The following is a 23918-nucleotide window of genomic DNA, read 5'->3' on the forward strand; positions in this document are numbered from 1 at the left end:
GCTACCTCTGCGCTGCAAACAGGCTCCACAGCCTGGGGGCCGGCACACCTGCTCAGGGCTGGGCCTTGAGGAAATGCCCTCCCTATAGATCCTGTGCTCTCAGTCCTGGTGCTCTAAACCTCCTGAGGATGCTCAAGTCTTCTGGGGACAATAACCGGAGAGGGGTTCTCTGATTAGAGAGAGCAGCCACACGGCAGTGAACAGACATGAGGAAGCTCCACGGTGGTTTGTGGTGAGCTTTTGTAAACACTGCCAAGGGCTCTGAGGGTCCCAGCTTCTCCTTTCTGTCCTCCATAAATAAACTCATTCTGTCGTTTTTTGCAGAAGGGGCAATGGCAGTGTTCCTCTCATCTGCTCTCTGCAGGCTGGAGGGCAGCCCCGCCTCAGCTGCTGCATCCAGCAGAGCCTGGCTGCTGTAAGCCTAGCTGTGCTCTGGGAGAAACTCCAGCCCTTGGCAGCCACATGCTCACCAGAATGCCTCCAAAATCCACAGTGCATGGGTCCCGGATTGGAAGAGCCAAGCTGTCATGGCACAATTTGCAGCTAAGCCTGGGTTGTTCCCAAGTGCTCGGTTTTGATCAACCTCTCAGGGATATGAGGGAGATGAGGACATCAAGTCCATCCGGGGTAAATGGGGGAGGAAGCTTCCTGGAAGTTTGCATTATAAAGGTGGTCATTCATTCAACGACTCCCTTAGGTAAGACAGTGTTCTGCAGGAGAAAGTTGGTAGTGAGCATTGCTTTCCAGTCCCGGGGTCTTAGCAATTGCAAACAGGTGGGAATCGGGCACCACCAAGCAAAGAACTGTGCACGCAGGGAGCTCAAGCACCCACACTTGCTCATCCCTTGCCCCTGTTCAAGTACTCTGTGCAGCAAAGGGAGCCATGCTCTAGTAGCTGAGTCAGTGGATGAGCATGGATGGATGAATGGAGCTACATCAGCTCTCTCTGCAGCACGGGGGCATCCTGGGTCTCACATAGCATGGTTTATCTCTGTACATTCATTTGTATAGATTTATCTCTATACATGCATGCATATATGTGCATATATATATATGTATGTATACATATACACTCAAGTATGGTAAAGCAGAGTGTCCCAGCTTGTCACTTTCTTGCTGAGAGACAGAGGGAACTTGACCTCTGTCAGGTATCCCTTTACCTCCCTGTTAGCCCTTGCATGGCACTCCGCAGGACACTACCTGTGAAGAGCCCTGTGGTGCCTAGCTGTGAGAGTGTTTGTAGTCTCCTAATGTTACGGGATGGCACTCACCTTTTATTTAAGGGAAATAATGTTAAGTATTTTTTTTCCCTAATGTACTGCAAACATGAACACGAGGGCTGAGAAGATTAATCAGATGGTAAAAATGCTCACTATGAAAGCACAAGGATCTGGGTTCAAATCCCCAGCACCTATATAAAAGTGGGATGCAGATGTAATTGTGGGGTTGGCGAGGAGGAAGCAAGTGGATCCCTGGAGCTCAATGGACAGCCGGTCTAGGTGAATCAATGGGCTCCGTGTTCTGTAAGAAGGTGTGAAACAATTGGGGAAGGCACTTGATGATCTCTGGTTTCCGCACACCTGTGCACACAAATGCACATGCCCATAGACCTGAACATACACGCACACTACATGAACACATACATATATCAACACACACACGCAGTATGAGTGCTGAATGTTCTGGAAGTATTTTCAGGATTCTTGTTTCTAAATCTCTGCTGTGCTCCACCTCTCCTGAGAGTAGTGTGAGCTGAACAAGAGGAAAGGGTCTAGAGAGTGGCTCAGTGCTTATGAGCATCGGCTGCTCTTGCAGAGTACCAGGGTTCTCTTCCCGGCACCAGCATGGTGACTCATAAATACCTGTAACTCCAGTTCTAGAGAATCTGATGTCCTTTTCTGGCTTCCTTGGGCATTGCGCTCATATGCATATCCCCACACATAGACACGCATCCATATATACACATAATGAAAATAAATACCTAAAGAAGAAGAAAAGTCAATATGCTCATCATATTAGCAGAAAGATTTTTTTAAAAATACTTTAAACTATTTGTATGTGTGTGTATGTAACAGTGTGTATACATGTATGCAGTTTCCTGAGGAGACCAGAAAAGGCATTAGATCCCCTGGAGTCAGGGTTACAAGTGGTTGTGAACCACCCAGTGTGGGTGCTGGGAACTGAACTCTGGTCCTCTGCGAGAACGGTACACACTCTCAGCCACTGAGCCACGGCTTCAGCTCTCTTAGCGGGCAGTTTTAAAGGTCAGTCTAGAGGTAAGTTTAAAGTCAGTTAGTTCTTAAGTGCTCAGAAACAAAAGCACGCTGTCTTCCACCCATTCGTGTCGGTTCACATGCAGACACAGGGCTCTGGATTGCTGCCAGAATTTTAAAATTATAGCTACAGAAATGATCCCAACTTAATTAGTATTGATGTTGCCGGGTAACTTCTAATAATGAGTGCAATTTGCAATACATGCTCACCGTGTAATTTAACACAATGGGGCCCTCGGAATGTAGAACTCGTATTGAATCAAGATGCAGGATTAATATAGACAAGAACCAAGTCTAGGTCCTAAGCCTTTGTAGGGATGGGATGGGGGAGGCGCTCTGGGGGTGCCCTGAGGAGGAGTCTGTAGGTATCACTCTGCCCAACAGCCAATCATACCCTGCGGTGTTTTTCTAGTCTCTGGAGAGGAAGCAGTGTCACCCACTCTCCTGGTAAGGGTTCTCAATACTTATGTGCCTCAGTTTCCTAGCTGAAAACTGGAGATGGTATTCAGGTGGTGGTGTCAGACATGTAGAAAGTAGCACACAGCACTCAACAGATGTGGCTAATTATCGTAAGTATTAGTATCCTTGCTCTTTTTGGATGCTGAGCTAAGGAGGGTCACTCATCCCAAAACAGGGTTCGTGTTTTTATTAGGTAGCTTTTCGTTGCTGTGAGGAAAAACCTAAGGCAGGCTACTTTATAAAGTAAAGAGGTTTATTTTGGTTGATAGTTCTGGAAACAAAATATCTGAACACTGTGGTGTATTTGGAGATGCCTTCCCCATCCCTGGCCCCAGACTGTATCACATCATGGTGAGGGTACCTGCATGCTGCTTTTTATGGGCTGTCTCTCCCGGTGTCACTCTTATCCCTGCTGTGACCAGATGCTTGACAATAAACAAGGATTTATTTTAGATCCTGGTTTGAGGGTAGCGTCCATCATGGCAGGAATGGCATCATGGGCCAGCTATAAACCTGGTCCTCCTATCAACCAATTCTTCCTTCTACACATTCCACCTGCTTAAAGCTCAACATCATCCCAGAACAGTGCCAGAAGCTGGGGACCCAGTAGTGTTCAAACCTGTGGGGAAATTTGGCATCCAATCCACAGCACCCCTGTACCTATGTAACTGTCAGGATTGGGTTGAAAGCATCTCACCCTGATCTGATCTGTCCAAACCCACCTTAGAGAACTGCAGTTAATATGTCTACACTTTTGAAATTATTAGCTTACCACTTTGGGGTCTAAAGTCCTACGTGAGTTCTGAGAACAAATCCTGTTCACCAGGGCAACATTGATACCCGTGGTGGTTTGAAAGAGAATGCATCCCATAAGACTCTGGCGTTTGGGCACTTGGTCCTTAGTTGGTGGCTCTGTTTGGGGAGCATTGGATGGTGCAGCTGGAGGAAATATGTCACTGCGGGTGGCCTTTGAGACTCAAATCCTCCCACTACTTTGAGTTTGCTCTCCCAGTACTGAGGACATGAGCTCTCAGCTTCCTTCTCTGGGTGACATGTCTGCGGCCCACTGCTATGCCTCCCCACCACGAGGCTCTACGCCTTCTGGAACCATCAGCCCAGATAAACTCTTTCTTCTGTAGGTGGCCTTGGTCATGATGTCCTACCTTAGCTACAGAAAGTAGCTGATACAATCCTGGCATTGAGTTGTCTTTATTGTGATAAACTGAGCCATGCTGAAGTGTATATGCCATTGGCGTTTGTTCATGCAGGATGCTTATGTGTCCATCCCTTTTGCCCATCTCTAACATTTCTGCATCAATCCAAAAGGAAATCGCATCCCCGTGAAACACCCCTCCTCCCGGTTCTTGGCAACCACCTTGTACACCTACTGATTTACACATTCCGGCTATTTTATGTAAATGAAGTCATACAATATGTGACCTTTTGGGTCTCATCCCTTTTCTTTTGCAACATGTTTTGTAGCTCAGCTTGGCGGCAGTGTGTGTCAATCCATTCTGTCCAGACTGGAGATTATACCAATCTGTGGGTACACCTCATTCTGCTTCTCCTCTCATCCTCGGGTGGGCACACGGCTTGTTTCTGCTTTAATGGCTATCATAAGAGGTACAGCTATGAATATTTATGGACACCTGTTTTCAATTCTTTATGGGCACCTATACACCTAAGGGTGGATTGTATATAATTCCATATTCAAAGTTTGCAAAGCCACTAAGCCATCTCTTCAACTCATGCTGCTCTTGCAAAGGCTCTCAGTTTGGTCCCAGCCCCCACATTGAGTGACCCCGAATGTCCATGTCTAGAGGCTCACAGCTACCTGCAACTCCAACTCCAGGGGATCTGATAATCTCTTCTGACCCCCACAGGTACCTGCACTCTCCTGTACATAGTCACATACAGATACAAAGTGAACAAGAGAACAAACCTGTTTTTAAACTATGAAGGAAGGGCCCTTCTTGCTACCACTGGACTGCTGGCTCCTAGCGGTCTTTGGCTTTCCTGGGTTATGGCAGCATTGCTCCTTTGCTGCCTCAGCCTCCACTTTGTGCCTCCTTCTCTTCTACACAGACAGGTCAATGGACCTGGCTCTAGCCCAGCTCATCTTGGCCTCATCTTAACTGCTCACAACTACAGAGATCCTGTGTCCAAATATGGCCACCGTGTGGCGCTCCAGGAAGACATGAACTTGGGAGACTCTATTAAGTACCTTACTCTCTGGCCGCCCTCATCCTTGAAGGCCTTAAGCCTCTTCATCCTGTGGAGGCTTGCAAGACCAGCTTCTGTCTCCAGTCTCCAGTTCTCGCCTCCATCTATGTCCCAGGGGGCATTTCACAGATAGGGAGAGCGGGAGACTTCCAGAGGCAAAGCTAAGTCTGAGCATTAAGAATTTTATGCTTATTTAACTTCTGGTCCCTCTCAGATACTTGGCTAGCTTAGAAAATCACTGCTTAATTGAAGACTATCTCCTTCAGCCTGATCTAAATATGATTCAGGAGTTTTGTGGCATTCACAGGTTCATCAATTGATGTCTATAATGTCTAATGAAAATTGAAAAAGTAAGCAATATTTGGGCCGTGCTAATGGGAGGCTACATTGTAAATCTTATTCGCTTTTTATCAGTGTTAGTGTGTGAATGCGCAGGCACAGTCACGCCATGGCACGCATGTAGAGGTCAGACGTCAACTTTCAGGAGTCAGCGTTCTCCTTCCACCCCATGAAGGAGAACCCACCCAGGGAACACCCAATTATTCAGCCTTGGCTGTAAGCGTCTTTACGGCACGAATCATCTCACCAGCCCCAAAGCTCTGTTCTTGTGGAAACTGAGGACATGGAGCTGGACTGTGTCAGAGTGTGGGACTTGTGTCCTTTCTCCTTGATATCTCATCGAGGAAGTTCTGGGTTCAGATGAGGTTCGGGATAAGCATATCTGCATAGCAGGCAGAATAGAGACCGCTCATACAAGGACCATTGAGGGGCCCTTCCTGAGCCCCAAGACCATGTCAAGTCCAAGGAATGTCTGGCTCTCACTAGAAAAGAGACTTTCTGTCTTGCTGCTGCCACGGTGGCCTCTCTGCTTCTCCTGGCTCCTGTGAAGATGAAATTGGAAAGAGGTTGTGCTCGTAGAGGCTTGAGTGACAGCTCCTGAGTCCCCTTACCCTCCCAGGTTCCACTCTGCTTTGACATTAACAGTGCTGAACACGGTGGAAGAAGCTCTGACAACCACTGCAGCCTGGTTCTGCTTCGCTTATTGCTCTCCTTTTCTAGCGGGTTGTGACATTTCCTGCCACCGAGGTCTCTTCCCCTTTTAACAGCTCTTAAAGGACACAATATTCTTGACTCTCTGTTGGTAAACATTTGAGTCCACAGGGCTCTGTGTTTATAAAAACACTGGTTGGGGGAGGGAAGAAAACTCAACTTGGCCCTTTGTGGGGGGCGGTAAAGGCTGTTTCACTCACTCACTGAACAAATATTTATTAAGAATCGCTTTTAAGGATGCCGGGCCTCTCCCAGGTAGAACAGGATAAATGAAGCCTTGCATGCGGATGTTTAGAGTCCCAGCCCCACAAATGCTAACACTGGCTTCTGCCAAAAGAAGCAAAGGGTATTTTTTTTCTCATGTGGATTGGGGGAGTCAGTAAATAATTTTCTGTGATTTTTTTTTTTTTTGGAATTTACAAAATGTGTATCCGTTTGTCCTGAAATGAGAGGTCTGTCTGTTTAGATGAGCCCCACACTCATCCTGATGAAATGTTACAAAGTTCAGGAGCAAAAGCACACCCAGGACTAATGAACCTCAACCGTAGACACGTGGGTGTCTATGTTCTGAGTGCCGGGCAGATTGCGTGAGTTTGAGCTCAGGTTCTGTGGGGGTCAGTGTACTAATTGGGTGTCAGTGGGCTAGATGCCTGACCTCTCTGCTTTGTATTGCCCCGTAAAATAGGCACCATGGAAGCCTTGTACTGTCCAGAGAGGTAGAAGAGGTCAAAGGACTAAATTCTAGTCTTGTCATGGTGGGAACTAGGTGTTCTCTGCAGGTATTGCCGGAGCAAGCCTTCCCAGACTGGGACTGCTTAGGAGCTCAGATGTAGAGGTTCAGCAACAATGTAGCGCCTTCTGAGTCCTTTCTCTGTGCTCGGATGGAAGCGCCTGTTCTCACTCTATGTCCTGGGTGTTCCAGGAGTTTGTGTCCTTGGAACTAAAAGCAGAGGCCCTCCCCAGATGCCCTGCTCAGCACCAGGATATACAAAAAGAAACAGAAGTAAAATGGATTATGTTGCCCGCACCTTGCTCACCTCTGAGCTGAATTCAAAGTGATTTGTTTACATCCTAGAGCGGTCCATCATCAACAGCAGGGGGCTGCATCACAGTTCATTCCTGAGAGTTAGTGAAAGAGTTGGGGAGTAGTGGCTGCTCTGTGTAGCTGGTCTTGATCTTATGACCATTTTCTCAGTACTCAGAATACTGCTGCAGAAGGTCCCCATGTGACCAGGCAGTACTAAGGGCTTCCCTCAGCTTTCCAACATCCCTGGAGACGTGAGAGTTTCTGCTCTGCTGGTTTTATGCACCCAGAGAGAAGCAAAACTGGTCCAAGACCCACTTGGCTTGTGGATGGGAGCAGGTGTCTTAATTTTTGAGATCCAGGCATTTCCAGTGGGCGTACCTCAAAGACAGCAGTCATGGTTAGAAGATGCTGGGGGGGGGGGCGACACTCAACCATTTAGTTCTTTAAACTTAGGATTCCTCAATTTCTTAAACTTCTAAATATGATTGTTGGAAAAGCGAGGGTTATTTACTTTGGCAGTGGTTTCCATGTAAAGATAACAGAATTTCCCTCCCATTTCTGCGTGGCAATTACCCATCCACTGTGGTACATAGTCTGGAGGACATGTGACTGGCTCCTCAAACCCTTTGGTGAAAGGGAAAGGGGAGGGCCATACCCAGCCAGAGCCATGAGCCAACAGTCCAAGGCAAACAAGAAATGGCCACTCTGTTTATGGGGTATGCCACAATACTGAGGCATTCATTTCTTCACTTAGTGCCCAGATTTGAGGTTCCCTGTGGGCTGCGAACGTGGCTCGCCTTTCCCAGTCCCTCCAGCCCCTCTCATTTTCTCTGCACCACTGGCCTAACTCACTCATAGCCTCAGTGTTCCACTACGCAGAGTCTCCAATTTGCATGATTTGCCCAAGCTGCTCTTGCACTTGGAAAATGGAAGCGTCGAGGGACTTGGAAACCAGGCTCCTGCCACACGCCTGGCTCTGCAGAGAAGGCTTGGCTGGGAGCTAACCCTTTTCCTTGGCTAGGAAATAACAAGGCTGCCCACTCGGTGAGGAATAGACACCATTACACATCCGGCGAGAGGCTATGCAACCGACAATTTTTCTCCCAGCGGCTGTCCTTGTGGGTGTGCGAAATAGCCAATAGCAGACCCATTAAGCAGCTGGCAGGTGAGAGACCGCCACCTCATGTTTAGCGCCTCCTGGATATGTGTATGTATGCGCTGTGCGTTATAGTCTCCAGAATAATTGATTTTAATATGTATGGGGAAATCAATACTGTGGGAAGAAAGCCAATGCCCTCTGCTATTGGATGGGTAATTTCCTCCTAGCTCCCTTCAGCCAAGGAACTTTTTCACTGGGGTGTTAAATTTCTTGACTGAGGGAGGAATGAGAGACCCACGGATGGTGGACTTGATATGAAGGTGAGGAGATGGGGTGAGGGTGCCTGCTAGGCAGAATTCAGACGTGCCCTAAAAGGCTACTTCCTAAGTAATCGCTTCAACCGTGTGTGAATGGAGAGAGGGGATTTGAAAAGGTTGTCACAGCATTGCTGAGGTCATTGCTTGAGTAGTGATGGGACCAGAAACCACATTTACAAAGTGTAAATCTGTAGAGATGCTGGCCAGAGGATGACCTTTGGGGACACAGGGAGTTAGTTTAAAAAGCTATGGACTCTGATCTGACAGCAGGGGGCTGGTGCGCTAGCCTGTTCTAGGACTTCCCCCATGGCGCCATCTGCTGGTCATCTTTGGAATTTGACCTCCAGTTAAGCAGAAATGGCTCCCGAATTTTGCATCTAGTTTCAGGTTTCTGATTTCAGAGTTCAAAGCAGAGCCCATAAAACGTTAACCAATAGCACTTTAATCACATAAACTCCCTTCTTGAACACATATCAGCTTCCTCTTCAACACTCAGCACTTTGCCATTGTGTGTCTGCCCCACTGGGCTGTGAGCATCTTGGAGTCCCCTCGCATCCTCTTGTTGGAACCCAGGTTCAGGGTGTGCTCAGCAGTGGGTGCTCCAGATGAAGTGGAACAGAGGTGGTGCCAGGAGCACTTGTGTAGGTAGGCAGAGGTCACTGTCCTCTTGCTGGCTCAGAGCAGATCGTGAAGAGGGCTCCCCTGAGTTCCCCACGCATCCTAAAGCTGGCACAGGGTCTCAAATCACAGAGCCTCAGATTAAGGAAGATAGAGTTTCTGAGAGACAGGCAACTAGCCAAGTGACAGATATTGAGCCCAGGTAAACGTCTCCCTGTCCTCAGTGCACTTCCAGGCTGGTTTCAAGCCACTAAAATGCTCAATACATTTGATAAAATGTATCAAATGTCTCTGAGCTCAGCACCTCCGTAGGCAACAACATAACTTCTACCTACCCTTGGCTTATAAGATCCAGACCATCACCTGCCTGAAAATAATAATAATGATAATAATAATAAATCTCCAATATTGCTGTCCACCCTGGCTTAGCAGCAAATAAAAAATCAAGACCATCATTCTGTCCCCCAAGGCAGGACTGGTGAAGGCCCCAGGTCTTAGGAAGGCTTTCTCCTGGCAGTCAAGTGTTACATGTGGCCCTCTGCTCAGCTCAGGAGCCATGTAGCCATGTCTCCAGCATGCCAGCCTTGGAAGAGCAGCGCTTCATGCTCCTGTGAGTGCAGTGAGGTTGAGGATACAAGCTTAGTCACCCCGGCTTCTGTAGCATGCATTCTATTTAGGTGGGCTGTCGGAGGTGAGGCAGGAATACCTGGCACCTACTGAAATTTTCCATGGGAGAGTGACCCCCCCCAGTTAGAGTAGACATACTTAAGGGAGCATATTTGTCTAGCCTTGCCAGTTAAACCAGACCCCGTTCCATGATGTGGGAAACACCTGTTGAACCAGTGAACAAACAAATCTGGGCAAATAAAAAAAAAAATAATCTCTATTACTATCTCGTGGTCACACTAAAATCAGCATTTCTTTAAAAATGCATGAGCTCCGTGGTGTTTCCCAGTGTGAGAACAAGCCAGTTTATGAAATGGGTGTGCATTTACTATTAAAGAGGAGAGTGTCTACTTATTAATATTCCCAAAGGGTGGCTCTTGGGTTTGCTGCCGCGCTGCCGTTCTAATTTTCTGTAATTATATGGGGCTGGCTGTAGTTTGCCAGCAGAGCGTCGGTAAAGTGAAATGTAACCCTGGAACTAGCATGCTCACACCACCCCCAACCACTAACGCGCTCACACCACCCCAAGCCCACTCTCTCTTTTTTCCTCCTGGGGTTTTCCTGCTCTGAGTGTGCAGCCTTACTGTTGTCTGGGCCCAGGGAGGCTGAGGCTGTCCTCCCTGCAGCCCTAATCACAGAGACCAGAAGAAGGGCAGAGCTGACCTGTGACATTCAATTTGTTCAAAGAGCACGGAGGGTTCCTCTTAGGGGACCTGTTGTGATGATCTAAAAACGGAGAGAGAATTCGGTTTGTATTTCTTTGGTTTCGGTTTTTTTATGGTGATGGAGATTCAACCTGGGGGCTCGCATGTGTTGGGCAAGCCATCTACTCCTGAGCTACATGCCCAGCCCAGGAATACCTTTGAGTACCGTTGGGGAACACTTAGGAGCCAGGGCCTGAAAGGAGCTTGCCCGAAGTTAGCATTAGAGCCATCTAGGAGCAAGAAGTAGATCCTCTGTAGACACTGAATCTGCTGGCGGCTTCATCTGGGGGTTCTGAACTCCAGAACTATCTAATGTGAGGTGTTCTGCTCTAGTAACCTGCACTGTAGGAGGGGTGGTGGGGGGTCTTTGGACACAGTCAGTGCCATTAAAAAGTTAATGAATGAATGAATGAATGAGTGAGTGAATGAGTGAATGAACAAATACATGGGTGCATGAGTGAATGAAGCTACCACAAACTGACGTGAATTGGACTAGAATGTGACCCTGACTCTTCCATTCTCTGGATATATGTCTTGGGCCAAATAAGTTGTGGTCTTTCTGGGTTTCGTCCTCAGCAGAAGAAAAGACCACGGAAGCACATGGCTCCCCTATGCACTGTGCACCAGGCAGGAAGGTGGTGCCTTGGCGATGTTTCAGTACTAGAAACAGGTGGGGGACAGCATTGTGAGGAAGGGCATGGGCTCCTTCGGAGGCTGGCATGGGCCAGACAGGTGAAGGATCGGGGGGAAAGCCCCAAGCACAGACTCAGAGTGGCTGAGATGCAGAGGGCAGGCGATTGCTGAGGCAGGGGTCCAGAGAAGATGCTGGACAGCAAGGAGGGAGGACTGCTTGCACCGGCCTCTCCCAGCATCCTCTCTGGGCTGAACTCCTGAGCATGAGGAGATGAATACCTTTGTTTTTCTTTTCAGCACACTTGCTTTTGAGAGCAAATTTAACCCCATCCCTCCTGATACTCAAATGTATCGTCTCTAATCACTTGTCCCTATGAACAAAGCTACCGGAAACACCGAGGTTCCAGCTCTCTGTGGACAAGTGTATTTCTGTATTTAAAGTGGTAACATATATGTACGGAGTCACTCTAAGAGGCTCTTACCTAAGTTTTTAAGATTTTACATTAATTTGGAATATTTAAATGCATGTCCAGTCACAAAGAGCCTAGAGGCCTAGCCTTCTTTGAGGAGCTCAGGTGTGGCCTGCCTCACAGTATAACTCAAAGTGATCCAACCTTACCCCGCTTCTTGCCATATCACCCGCATCTGCCTCTACTTACAGCCGAGGGCTGCTGCTCCACAGGTGGACTTGCGGGCTGGGCTTAAACAGCTCTCCAAAGGCAGGGGGCACATGGCATTCCCTGGCATCCTCACTGGGACTCCCACGGGACGTTAGCAAAGGGAGTTAGGGAAAGGAAAAGCCTAATTTTCATTTCCTGACTTTAAGCAACATCATTTCGTGATTTCAAGTGAGGTGCCTCGTTTTCAGACCCTCACTGTGCCAAGTTGTGGGAGAATTTTAATTCAGTTTGGTCTTCCTTAATTTGCTGCGAATGCACACGTTTTAATCTTCTTTTATTAAAAATAAATCCACCCTCTTCACTCAGGTCTCTTGTGTAAATATCTAATTAGGGCAGATGCGTGGCCCGGTCCAACGCGAGTGTGTCACCGTCCCTCAAGAAAGGACTGACTTCAAAGAACTGCCCCTGCCACGTGAGCGATGTTAATTGAGCCAAACAGCGTGCATGAATTATTTATAACTGCTCCTATGGTTATTTAGTGAGAAAAATCTGGTCTCAAGTTGCAGCTAAGAAAAGCAATGTCCCTGCATTATAACTCAGAGAAACATTTAGACCCTCTCTGGCACACCCAGTTAGTTGTGTGAGCACTGAACGTGCACAGCTTCCTTGGTGCCTGAGATGTGAGGGCTGAACCTACCTAAGCTCTGGAGCTAATCTGCGCAGCCTCTTTCCAACCCAGCCTGAGAGCTCCTGGGTAAGAATGTAGAAAAAAAATATATATATATATTATAGATAGGATTGAGGGCTGGAGTCTCACCTTCAACCCCCACACACCTCCCATTACATGGACCAGCTGGGAAGGAGAAACCAGGCCCTTTCTCTGCTGCTGAGATGACCAATCTTAGTGCATATAGTCAGTGGTCAGTCCCCTATAGGCATGAGTTTACCTTCCATTTGCTCAGATGAGCATCACTCCTATGTCCTACACCCTTTCTCAACAAAGGAGGCATGGGAAACATGTGGCAAGCCCCACTCAAGGTTTGCCACAGCACACCCTTGATGCAAGGTAGAATCGCAGTAATCAATTCATATCCGCGGCATTTAGATAGCATCCTTTCTGCCTATCCCCTCTGCCCCTTGAAGATGCAGAGAGCGCTTTCCCTGCCTTGGAACTAGGGCCCCGGGATGCTAAGCTATGAATGAAAATGCACCATGGTACAGAAGCTGCAAGCGGGAGTCTGCTGACGAGAAGGGACCTGGACACTGGCTTTGGTTTCTTTGGTTCTGAGACAGGGTTTTCTATAACTCAAACTGACTTGGAACCCAGAATGTGTTATGTAGCCAAGGGTGGCCTTGCACTTCTGACCCTCTTGTTTACGGCGTGCACATGGTCTCACTCCATCTTGTCTCATGCTTATACCCAAGGTCGTATGAATGCTGAGCTACATGCCTAGTTTTTCACCACGTTCTGAAAGCACCCCTCTTTTAAAGATGGTATTGCACAATTAGGATAAAAATGCCCGGACATCAAGCCTAGGGTGTGATGGATTTGAACAAAAGTATGTCTGTCTCTCTTAGCTCCCAAACCCCCATCAAGAGGAGGCACTGACTGTTTCCCTGGGCATTTTGTTGGGTTACTAATTACACTGTCACGGGGAGAGAATGCTCTTCTCTTCACCTCTGGAATATAGTTCCTTCTTATGCTTTCTAGAACTTTTTACTCCCAGTGGCTGTGGAGGGCACAGGCTAGCCCATTGAGTCCTATATGAGGGTACAGACCTAAATTCTCCAGCCTGTTTTCTCTTGGCCTCAACTAAGAGGGAATCACCTTGCTGCTTCCAGGGGGTGCTGGGTTCCTTATGTGTGCCTTCTTCCCACAGAGCCTTGCAGCAGGCAGGTAGATCAACGGTGTCTGTGCAGCAGCTTCTAGCTGTAAACCACATCCCTGTCATCTTGCAGATCTGTGTGACCTGCCTCTTAAATCTCCTGTCTTGTGGTCCAATTAGAACAGGGCTCATTGTCCCAAGCAGAACCCATATTCTGTGGCTCTGGTCATGCTGATAGGTCTTGCTACTGCTGGAAGTTGAGCAGTGTTGTCTGAGACCTCTGCTGACTGCCATGCCCTAGGGCAGTGGGTCTGACAGCCTGGGCAGGAGGTAGCGGGTGGTAAGATATATACCATTTTGTCTGTAATTAGAGGCCCTTGCTGTCCTTTAGGAAGACCTAAAACTGCCCTATGGTGATAGGGGAGAGAGGGGGAGAAAGAAATGAAGCAAGGAAAGGGACGGGAGAGATGCTCCCAGGTTAAGAGTTTTGACCCCTGCTGTCTTGCAGAGGACCCAGTTTGGTCCCCAGCACCCCTATTGGGTAGCCCACAGCCTCCTATAACTGCACCTCCAGGAGATCAGACATCCTCTTCTGGCCTCCACACACTCATTTCGTTGTTGGGCACTGGCAGAGTGGGGTGCCCAGGTGATTGGCATATTTGCTGAGGCAATTATCCCGGGGTTGTAGAAGCTGATTTCAGCACAGAGAACATTAGTCTATCAAAATACTTTGGCGTCTCCCCAGGAAGCAGTAATGGAAGTGTTGGTTTATTTATGGGTCTTGATCGAAGGGCATCACCGGCTGATTTATAGCCCAGATAAAGTCAAATAAAAGTCACGAGGGGAGGAAGTGGTCTCTCGCTGACTCTACCTCGGAAAGTGTCTGTCTCTCGCCCCAGAGGGCTCCCAAAAACACCGCCCACAGTGCACAGCTGTCTCTTCCCAAGACCCCAGGTGCAGTTGGTCTGTGAGGGGCGCTGCATGCACAGGACAGAGAGGGAATGCAGTAGGGCTGGGGCTACCCTCAGGCTTAGCGAAAATAGGGGAAATGCCTTCCATGTGTTCTTGCCCCCAAAGTAGAAACCCATAGTCCTGCTGAGTGTTCTTGGGGCTCTGACATAATGCAAGTTCAGAGAAGATGTTGTCAGCCGTGTCCTTACTCCAGTGGCCTGAAGGAAGAGTGCAGATCCATCTTGTCCCTCCAAATGCAGTGGGTCCCCAGCTACAGACACCTGCACCCTCATCTCCTGACAGCACCCCTGCCATTTTACGCGGTGCTGTTGGGACTCAGCCTCTCTTTCCCCTCCAGCCACCAGACCATGAAGGGCTCTCACAGAAATGTACATTCAAATGCAGAGAAGAGTAGACAAGGGAGGCCAGACAGCAGGAGACAGATGGACAGATGGACAGGCGGATGGAGAGCTGTCGTCAATGATCGAGTCAGGTGTGGTGTGGAGGGCTGATAGGGAGAGCAGGGTATCTATGGTGGCTGATGAGGGGGCGGGGATGGGGGATGGGTGGCAAGTGAGATGCCTAAGCAGATAAGAGATAGCAGAGTGACCAAGGGGCTGGGGATTGGAGTGGATTAGAGCAAGGGCACCATCACTGAAAGACCACACCTCCTGTGGTAGTAACTTCACAGGTAGTAACACCTGGACACGCTCATTAACCCGAAGCTGCAGTAGTGGTAAGCATGGACACGGTGACGGCATGAAACATCCCCTAAGCACTCAGGAAAATCAGTGTCCGGCTCATGGGCTATGTGTGGGCAGTGACTGCGTCATCCGGGCTCCAACCTCATCAGTTGATCGGTTCACTGATAGGTTCAAGATCTGATGGTGTTTGGGGTGAGGCTCCCCCTAAGGTGTTTTCCTCGGGGGTTCTGTCACAGTCGTGGCAAGCTGACATGCACAGAACATAATCAGAGTTCCTTTCCCAGTGGGCGAGCCTCACCGTTCAGATTTCCTTTGTAGGAACTGGCGACGCCTTCCTTTAGAGCTGTGGGCTTTTGTGATAAAGAAAGGGACAGAGACAGAGGTTACTGAGAGTCCTTGCTGTGTCTGTGATTTATTCATTTTAAAATCTGTGGATATTGAACTTACTTTCCTTGCCTTTCCGTCCCCCCCATAATCGCTAATATCCACTCACTAGTGAAAATTTGGGTTAAGTAAGATCAAAGGGTTATTCCAACCAATTACCTGCTTCTGTTTACATGGGAAAGAAGAGTTCACTGTGACTCCCATTCCCTGGTCTTATGCAGCCCCCATTCATTGTAATTCTACGTGACCCTCATTCGCTGGTCCTATGTGATCCCCATTCACACTTCTATGTGTCCCCCATCCCTTAGTTTCATGCAGTCACCACGTGTAGATTTTCAGTCTTCCTGTCTTCTCAGGTTGGAAAGTTTGGTTTCTGGCTCCATGTACCCCCATGTGGCCCCATGGAGAGAGATGCTGTTAGCTTCCTGGTCTCTAACCCAGTGCCTGACTTGACCAGACCCTTGCTGCTTGCTGATGAGATGAGTCCGAATACGGTTTCACAATCTGTGAAAATGTGCTCCTGCGTGGGAGTCTGTGATTTCCATGATCTGGCCTTGTGGCTTTGATGAAACAGACTGAATTCCGACAGAAGAGGCTCTTCACTTCTTACTCATCTTCAAGAGGGCTCGGTGAATAATTGGAATTATGCAAATTAGCACGCACCACATAGGGACTGGAAATTGTTCCCTAACAGACCCGCCGACAGGCTCAAAGGCTTGCAGGTCTTTCCCAAAAAGCCACGTCAAATGTTACTTATCTGCATCCATCTCTCTTCCTCCCCACTTCCCTCTCTCCTCTCCTCCTCCTTCTCTATCTCTATTTATCTGTCCCCCCCACCTCCTTCCCTCCCTGTCTCTTTTTCCTTCCTTCCTAGGGGTCAGCACCTGATTGTCACCCCACTGTGCCCCTTCACATGCCCAGGATGACACCTGCCTCCACCAGGCCTGCTCTGACCTATTCAGATAGCCAGTTCCTGGAGGATATCTGTCAGGTGACCAACAGCCAGGGTCAGCCACCCCCAAGCCTTTCTCCCTCTTCCCTCGTTCCTACCTGATCTCTTTTGCTTTTGCTTTTTTTCTCAACGTGAGGACCCCTTTGACAACCTCATTTTAAAGATGTTTCCGTGTTTGCATTCAGACATTCAATTACCTTTGCTCAAAAGCAATTAAGTTCCGCCCTTCACCCACTGAGCTGAGGACTCCCTGTGAACATCTTTTCTTTTTTAATAAGTGAAGCCCTCTTCAAAGGGGCAGGGTCACATTGCTACACCTGAAACATGCTGTGTCTGCAGATTTTAATGAATGGTTTTTTTTTTTTTAAAGAAAATAATTGTTTAAATCTCTCGTCACTGTAAGTATATTCACACCTAAGTGTTAGGAAAGGTCTGGGTTTTGTTTCTTTTGCCATGGAAAAGTATTATTTTATCTGAGTTTCTGTCTTTTCCTGGAACATTAAAAAGCAATTATCTTGTTGCGTGAGTCACCTTGTCCTGATTTTATAGAAGACAGGCATTAGAAGCAGATTATTGGGGCTGGAGAGCTGTCTTGGCGGCTAAGAGCACTTGCAGGAGACCAAAGTTCGATTCCCAGCACTCACATGGACTTGAGGGAAAGGGATCAGAATAGATGGTAACTCCCGTTCCAGGGGAGCTGACCCCCTCGCATGGCTTCCCAAGTCACTGTCCTCACATGTATTAAACACACAGACAACCAAGCCCTCAGAGCTACTGTCTGGTGGCTGGATAAGGGGTAGTAAAGGCAGAAAGGGCCAAGGCCAGCAACTCTGCTGTGTTCCAAAAGAACGACATACGTTACCAGCCACCATTCTACAGCACCAGCTCCTTCCTCCCAGATCTGAACTTCCTACACTGAACTGCTGCTCACGGGTGCAAGGTGCCCAGCCTTGGCTGACCGGCACCCATGGGTGTACGCCCTCTGTGCTGCAGGTGAGAAAGAAACACCTGTCCATTGTCAGTCAAGTGTTTGTAGCCCTCCTACTTGAAGCTAAGGACTTTCTGCTGTGGAGATTCATCAAAGGTCAGATTTAGTCTGCTCCCAGCTGTGGAGATTCGTCACAGACCAGATTTAGTCTGCTCCCAGAATCTTCACTGTCCTGTCTAAGACCCATGGGTAATCTGTGTGCTAACGTGAAGGACCCTGGGAATGAGACAGTGGTCCTGAGAAAAATATCATGGCACCTGCCGTGCCTTCATTCATGTTCCCTTGGCGTGAAGATGGTCCCTCCATACCCACACCAGGAACATGAGAGGGAGAGGGTGGCCTTCATACTTCTTTTGTATATAAACCTATCACTCTCCAGAGATATAGAGTTCCAACATCCCACCGGTGTTGGGCCCCCATGTGATTCTAGTAACATGAGTTGTCACTAGAAATGAGCCTGAAGGAACAAGTCACTGGCTAACAAGTTGTTCCATGGCCTTCTCAACCCTTCAGCCCCAAACTTCCCACCCTCACTCTTCAGTTCCCCCTAGGAAAGTAGTTCCTGTGGGCGAAGACAAAGATGGCGCGACAGCAGGTCATGCACAGCTTCCTCCAACCCTCTGTGTCCTCCCATTTGCTGGAGGGTCTGATTGTATGCTTCGTTTCGGGGGGGGGGGGGGGGAACTGTGACTGACTCCCTGGTTGTGTGACCCAGCCTCCACAGCTTCTAAGGGGTGGCTGAGGCTGCTCTTGCCCTCCCCTTCCAAGTCCGGGAGCTTCCATGGCCACAGACAGGACTGGGGTCAACTTCTCATGTCTAGATACTTGCAGGCTACTTAACCTGTTCTTGGGAAGTCCTGGGAAAGTATTCAATGGAATAAGAAAGGTAGGTTTATAATCAAACTGATAGATGGGTGGATTTGGGGTAGAGTAAAAATACAGTGTGCTTTTCTGGGAATAGACCGCTTTGTTCATTCCAGCTCTGCAGACGGCACTAGCTCCGTGCCTCCTGCGCTCAGCACTTGGCAGGCGCGCAGCGAATGCTAGTCAGCTGCAAATCCTTGGAGCTCGGCGTGGATTTAATGCCTCTTTCACACATTTTTCCCCTCACAGATTCGTGTCTGTGCTTACTAAGTAGCCTGCGCAAGTTTTTGAGAGTGGATGGCCAGGGATCCTCCGACAGGTTGTCACTAGGCTTAGAATACAAGTGGGACAATAAAGAGACACCAGATGGCTGGACAGGTTGTGACGTCTGCAGTGTGTCTCCCTCTGCTGGTCCCAGCCGGAATTTCAGCTCTGAGAACTTGGAGAGCACCGCCATGACAGGAGAGAGGGATTGAGCTTCACCTTCCTCAAGGGTGCTGGCCACACCTCCTCTTAGATCGCTGAGTGCTCCATGAGGGAGGTTATTAATGCCGGGGATGCAGCACCATGTTTCACCCAGGAATTCTACATCTCTGGAGTTGGAGTGAGGCAGTTAATAATTCCCAATCAATTACGCCACAGTTTCCTCTAGTGTATGTAAAGCACCATGGCATTGCTCAGGAACAGATTGGAAAGGGAAAAGGCAGCGTGTGGCGATGTGTGTGGAGCTGCCTGTCAAAGGAGAGACTGGGAAGCATGGATCCAGTTGAGGGTGTGTGTCCCCAGCAGTCCTGACCTTCAATGTGGGCTTTATAGCCCTGCAGCCTAACTTTGCCCAGTCTTTCACCATCCACTGGTTCGCAACCCTCATGAGGTTACTGTGTCCCTGACACACATGCAGATAGCAGCCCAGAGCGGGTACTCAAGCAGAGAGCTGTTTATGTCTGTGGCTCACTTTATAAATCTACAATGCGCCTTTGGGAACTAGGAAAAGGAGAGGCCATGTGTGCATGTGTGCCTGTGGCCACCGACTAATTGTCCTGGGATGATAGTTCCAATGTATGGGGATGGGGGTTGTTTCACCTTGGCAGGGCTGCCTGCTGAGAAGCGCTGGGTATTGCTTTGTTCCTTCCAGGCCTTCAGTAATTACAAACATTAGTGTTCCCTATTGGAACAGCCCAAGTGCAGAGTGTCTACTGGCCTCAGTTCTGAGGTCTGGTCCATCCACATCCCTCATGGAGGTTCTGGGTAGCAGATCTCAATAAGGATGGGGCAGAGCCTCTGGGCTGACTGTGGATGAGGTTCCATGGACAGGGAACAAATCTGCGCTGGGCGGAGCCATTGCCTGCCTCTATTGGTCAGAAGTCCTCAAGTAAGGTTTTCTACGCTACGGGGTAGTTGCCATCACTGTCGCTTCTAATGAGGGTTGAATGTGGTTGGGCAAAGTGGGGGCAAAGTGTGAATCCGAGGTTACTGCTTGTGGGGTCCTGGTATAAAAAAGCTTTCTCTGTGTTGACCGTCTTGCCAACTGGACTGTCCCCTGCATCCATCCAACCTGGTAATCACTTAGCTTCCTCCTGAGGCTGTAAATGGCTCTGTGGAGCAGGAAGTTAGTACAGTCAGAAGCAAGGTCTGGAGGGGGCTGTTGAAGTGGACCAGGAGAGCTCAGAGCCACTGGATGGAAGAGGGAAGAGAAGGACCCTGAAGCTAGCCTCAAACTGATTGGCCAGGAGCTCCTGTGCCAGGTCTGGAGGGAATGGATTTGGCCAGCCTAGTGAGAAGGACCTAAAAGGCACACGGGAGGGACTGGCATCTGTTTACCCAAGATAGGACACCCACCATAGATACAACTTGGCCAGAGAATGACTGTGGAAGGGAAGTGGTGAGCAGTTGGTACTGGGGGACATGATATCTGGTGTGCCAGGTGACTCATTAAGATGCCTCTTGGTTAGCAGTATGGACAAGACTGAGGTCTGGTCACACTCCACGCTGGTTCATCCTTAGCAGTGTGGGAGCTGTGAGCCGTGGGAACTCTGGCCGGACCTGCAGGTGACCATGACTGTACCTCCACAGTGTGGGAAGACAAAAGAGACTGTGAAGTCGGGAGGCAGAGTTCTTGGCTCCCTTGGAACCTGTAATGAGTTCATCTCTTAATTCTTTCCCCTCCCTTTCGAGTGAGAGCCATGTCCGGGGCCTGCTACCCCAGAACGACTCTTAAGTAAAGCCCTTGTCTCTTTGCAGGTGTGCCATGGAGCCCTTTTGTCCACTCCTGCTGGCCAGTTTTAGCTTGTCACTCGCCAGAGCTGGCAACGACACCACTCCAACAGAGAGCAATTGGACCAGCACAACTGCAGGTAAGAGCCCTACCCTCATCCCAGATGCCCCTGTTACTGCCTCACACACGGCCCCCTCCCAAGCACCCCGGACTGCTGGGGGAAGAGGGGTTCAGTGTGGCAACCAGGAAGCTGAGCGCGTACCCTTGACCAGAGCTATCTAAGAGTGTCCAGGGAGGCTGTCCACCCGCTGAGGAGGGCCTCAGCATTGGTGGAAGAAGGAGAGCGTGAGAAAGCCTGAGAGGACCGTCAAGATGACTTGGGGACAAAGAGCCTCTGTCAGACCTGAGAAGCTGAGTTCCATCCCTGAGACCCATACAGTGGAAAAGGAGAAAACTGACCCCTGAAAGTTGTCCTCTGACCTCTCCACATGCACTGTGACTGCATTGCCCACTCATTGACACACACAATTAATTAATTAATTTAACAATAAATTCTGAGAACTCTGGCTGCGTAGAGCCCTGTTAGAACCAACGGTTATCAAACCCTGACCCATGGGTTGGGCAAATGTGAATATCGGTTTGATGGTTTGTTGGGTAACTTTTTCTGAGGAGATATGAGCAAACAGATATTTGCCCAAGAGAAGACACCCTTCATAGACCCAAGAAATGACAGCACCCATGTCTCCCTTGGTGATCCAGTACATGGCTTGGGGTTATGCAGGGAAGCAGGCGTGACTCAGAGGCAGCTGCCTCACTGGAAAGCCCACTCCCGCCTCGGTAACAGCTCACGGGTCCTGTCTCATGCCTGTCTCCTAGGCAACTTGTAAGCAACCCCACGGAAGACTCCCTCCACCTCAAACACACCCCTGGCAATTCATCTATGGCTTGTAAAACCTTGTGGGTCTTAGAGCTTTCTTATGTTTTGTGAACTTCTGACTCCCTTTCATGAGAAGATGTTTCAACATTGAGGAAATTGCCACACAACAGGTCTAATAATGGTGATGAAGAAATCATTGTTACAATATTCTGTAATATTGATATATGGTGAGGTTTCTCTTTTTTTTAAAAAAAAAAAAGGAGTCACTAATTTTAGAGATGAATGAGGAGCATTCTTGGGTGTCTCATGGCTTCTAGGAGATGGAGTTGGAATGGACAGTGCCGTCCTGTCCTCATGAGAAAGTTAGGACAGATACAGTCCAAGGCAGGGATGGGGGTTTTTCTCAGTCTCTCCCCTCACTTTGTAGTTTAAAGGATACAGAAGAGGAAAAAGCACACTGGTGTCCATATGATATCAAGGAGAAAGCTCACAGATATTCCCAGTGACACAAGGTAGACACAGGGATCACATGCTATAGAGTAAGTAGGATTCCATTGAGAGGAAATCTCCAGGACCTGAATAGCATGGGCAGGGAGAGTAGTGAGCAGTTGCTTCTGTTGAGGATGAAGACAGGAGGGATCTTACTGGAGACAAAGAAATATTCTAATAAAAGAAAAAGAATTATCCTAATAATAATACTGTAACAGCCAGCGCTGCCTAACCCTGGAAAGTTATTCACCTCACATTGAAAATAGGTGCATTTTCTAACATGTCAATTTCATCTCAATTAAATTAGTAAATATTTTGCAAAGCCAAAGTGAGGAAGAGGATGAGGAAATGGAAATAAAAACCAAGAATGGGTCTTCTTGGCTCTCACCGCCTGGGTTCCAACCTCATTCTCTGCTACTTGTTAGCTGAGTAACCTGAAAGGCCTTACTGAACCCCTCTGTGCCTGCCTGTCCGGACTCAGGAGGCATAGGTGGTAGCCGTCCCAGCTCTTGGTTGGCAGTGCAGTGAGCATTACAGAGACAAGCAGGCTGGACTGTCTTCAGGACACAGCAGCATCCCACAGTGTTGGCTTCTGCTGTGGTCAACAGGGAGCAAGCTCCAGATTAGGTCATTTGACCGGTTTCTGAAAGTCAGGAATGCTGCTGCTAAAATCCCGCAACTCCTTCAGTGTGTGTGTGTGTTTAATGGATTGTGCTGCACCCGGAGAGAGCTAGGCTCAGGGCAGATGGGTGGAATCAGGATGAGCAGTTGACAGGGATTCCCTGCAGCGTGCCCTGGTGGTAAAGTCAGAATGAACTTGCAATAGCAAAGGCTAACCCCTGTCTCTGCACCTGCCTCGTGTCCATCCTTTATTACATACTTGCTCCATTCCTGACAGAGTGAAGCCTAGACACACTGGGACAGACCGTCTGCCTTACTCAGCCTATGGATTCTAGTGTTGATCCCACCCAGAAATCCCCTCGGACGGCTGTCTCTAACTGTCTTGGCGGCCATGCACCGATCTAGTTTACACATGAAATTCAACGTCCTGCTTGGTCCTTGCAAGGCTTAAAGAAAACCCAAATTGTCAATATCCTTACAGAAACACTCTTTAGAAAAAGTCCGTGGAAGCTGGTGCCATCCCAGTGGGCCAGCTTCACCCCGTCAAGGGCTCTACAGGGTCTCCTGTCCCTAGATAACAGCCTAGAGAGACAGTGACCGCCCTAAGGGGAGGAAGAAGTGCCGCGCTCCATGGAAGCAAACACCGGGCTGAGAGGACCCTGGCTGGCTGTACTGTCTTCCCACTTCCTCCTTGTCGTGACACCCCAGGGGAAACCCACAGCCACAAAAAAAAAAAAAAAAGCCCAGACTCTGCAACACACGCCTCACTGCAGGTTGCTTTCCACACACGGGTTCTCAGCAGTGTCCTGCAGCCTTAGGCATCCCAGACCTGCCTCAAGGACAGTGACCTTCTGGAACATTCACTAAAGTCTTCCAACCCACACCCCTAGCTTCCCTCACCAACACTAATCAGCTGGTTGTTTAGGGTACCTGGGAGACTGTCCATATGTCCCTGTGCGCATCTTAAAGTCCTGAGGACAGAGTATATCCATCTCCTCACAGTAGGGGATAGGAATTGTCGGAGTCCGTGACAACCCCACAGGTGGTACTGAGTCTCCCGTCCATGTCTAGGGCTTTCTGGTTCATTTGAAAGCAAGATTTATTGGTTCATAACATTGTCATGGGCAGGAAGTGTTGCTTTCAGGAAGAGAGGACTGTCACGTGACCTCAGCACCCAGAACAGCAGCAAATTCTTTTTATGTCTCTTCCGCCTCGGCCGCTTAGCAGCATCTATGGTCGCACTGTTAGGAGCTATGAAGGCCTCAAGTTACATGGCAGCTCCTTTGTCCTGGAACTTGGGAGATCACCCCAAGTACCCTTTAAAAGATCTGGCTCCTAGCCGGGTGGTGGTGGCGCAC

At 48.8% G+C, this 23918-nt stretch overlaps 1 protein-coding gene across 1 annotated transcript in view; it reads left to right on the plus strand.

Annotated features, from left to right (window-relative positions):
* The window catches only part of Ptpre (protein tyrosine phosphatase, receptor type E), a 148691-nt gene that overhangs the window by 85795 nt on the left and 38978 nt on the right, over nucleotides 1-23918 (plus strand). The window contains exon 3 of the mRNA XM_005351420.3: nucleotides 20600-20712. Within this exon, the coding sequence (XP_005351477.1) occupies nucleotides 20607-20712 (106 nt within the window). The 5' untranslated portion in view covers nucleotides 20600-20606. The remainder of the gene's footprint in view (nucleotides 1-20599; nucleotides 20713-23918) is intronic.

The sequence above is a fragment of the Microtus ochrogaster genome, chromosome 8 (genome assembly GCF_000317375.1).
Source record: "Microtus ochrogaster isolate Prairie Vole_2 chromosome 8, MicOch1.0, whole genome shotgun sequence".
In the NCBI taxonomy this organism is placed as follows: Eukaryota; Metazoa; Chordata; class Mammalia; order Rodentia; family Cricetidae; genus Microtus; species Microtus ochrogaster.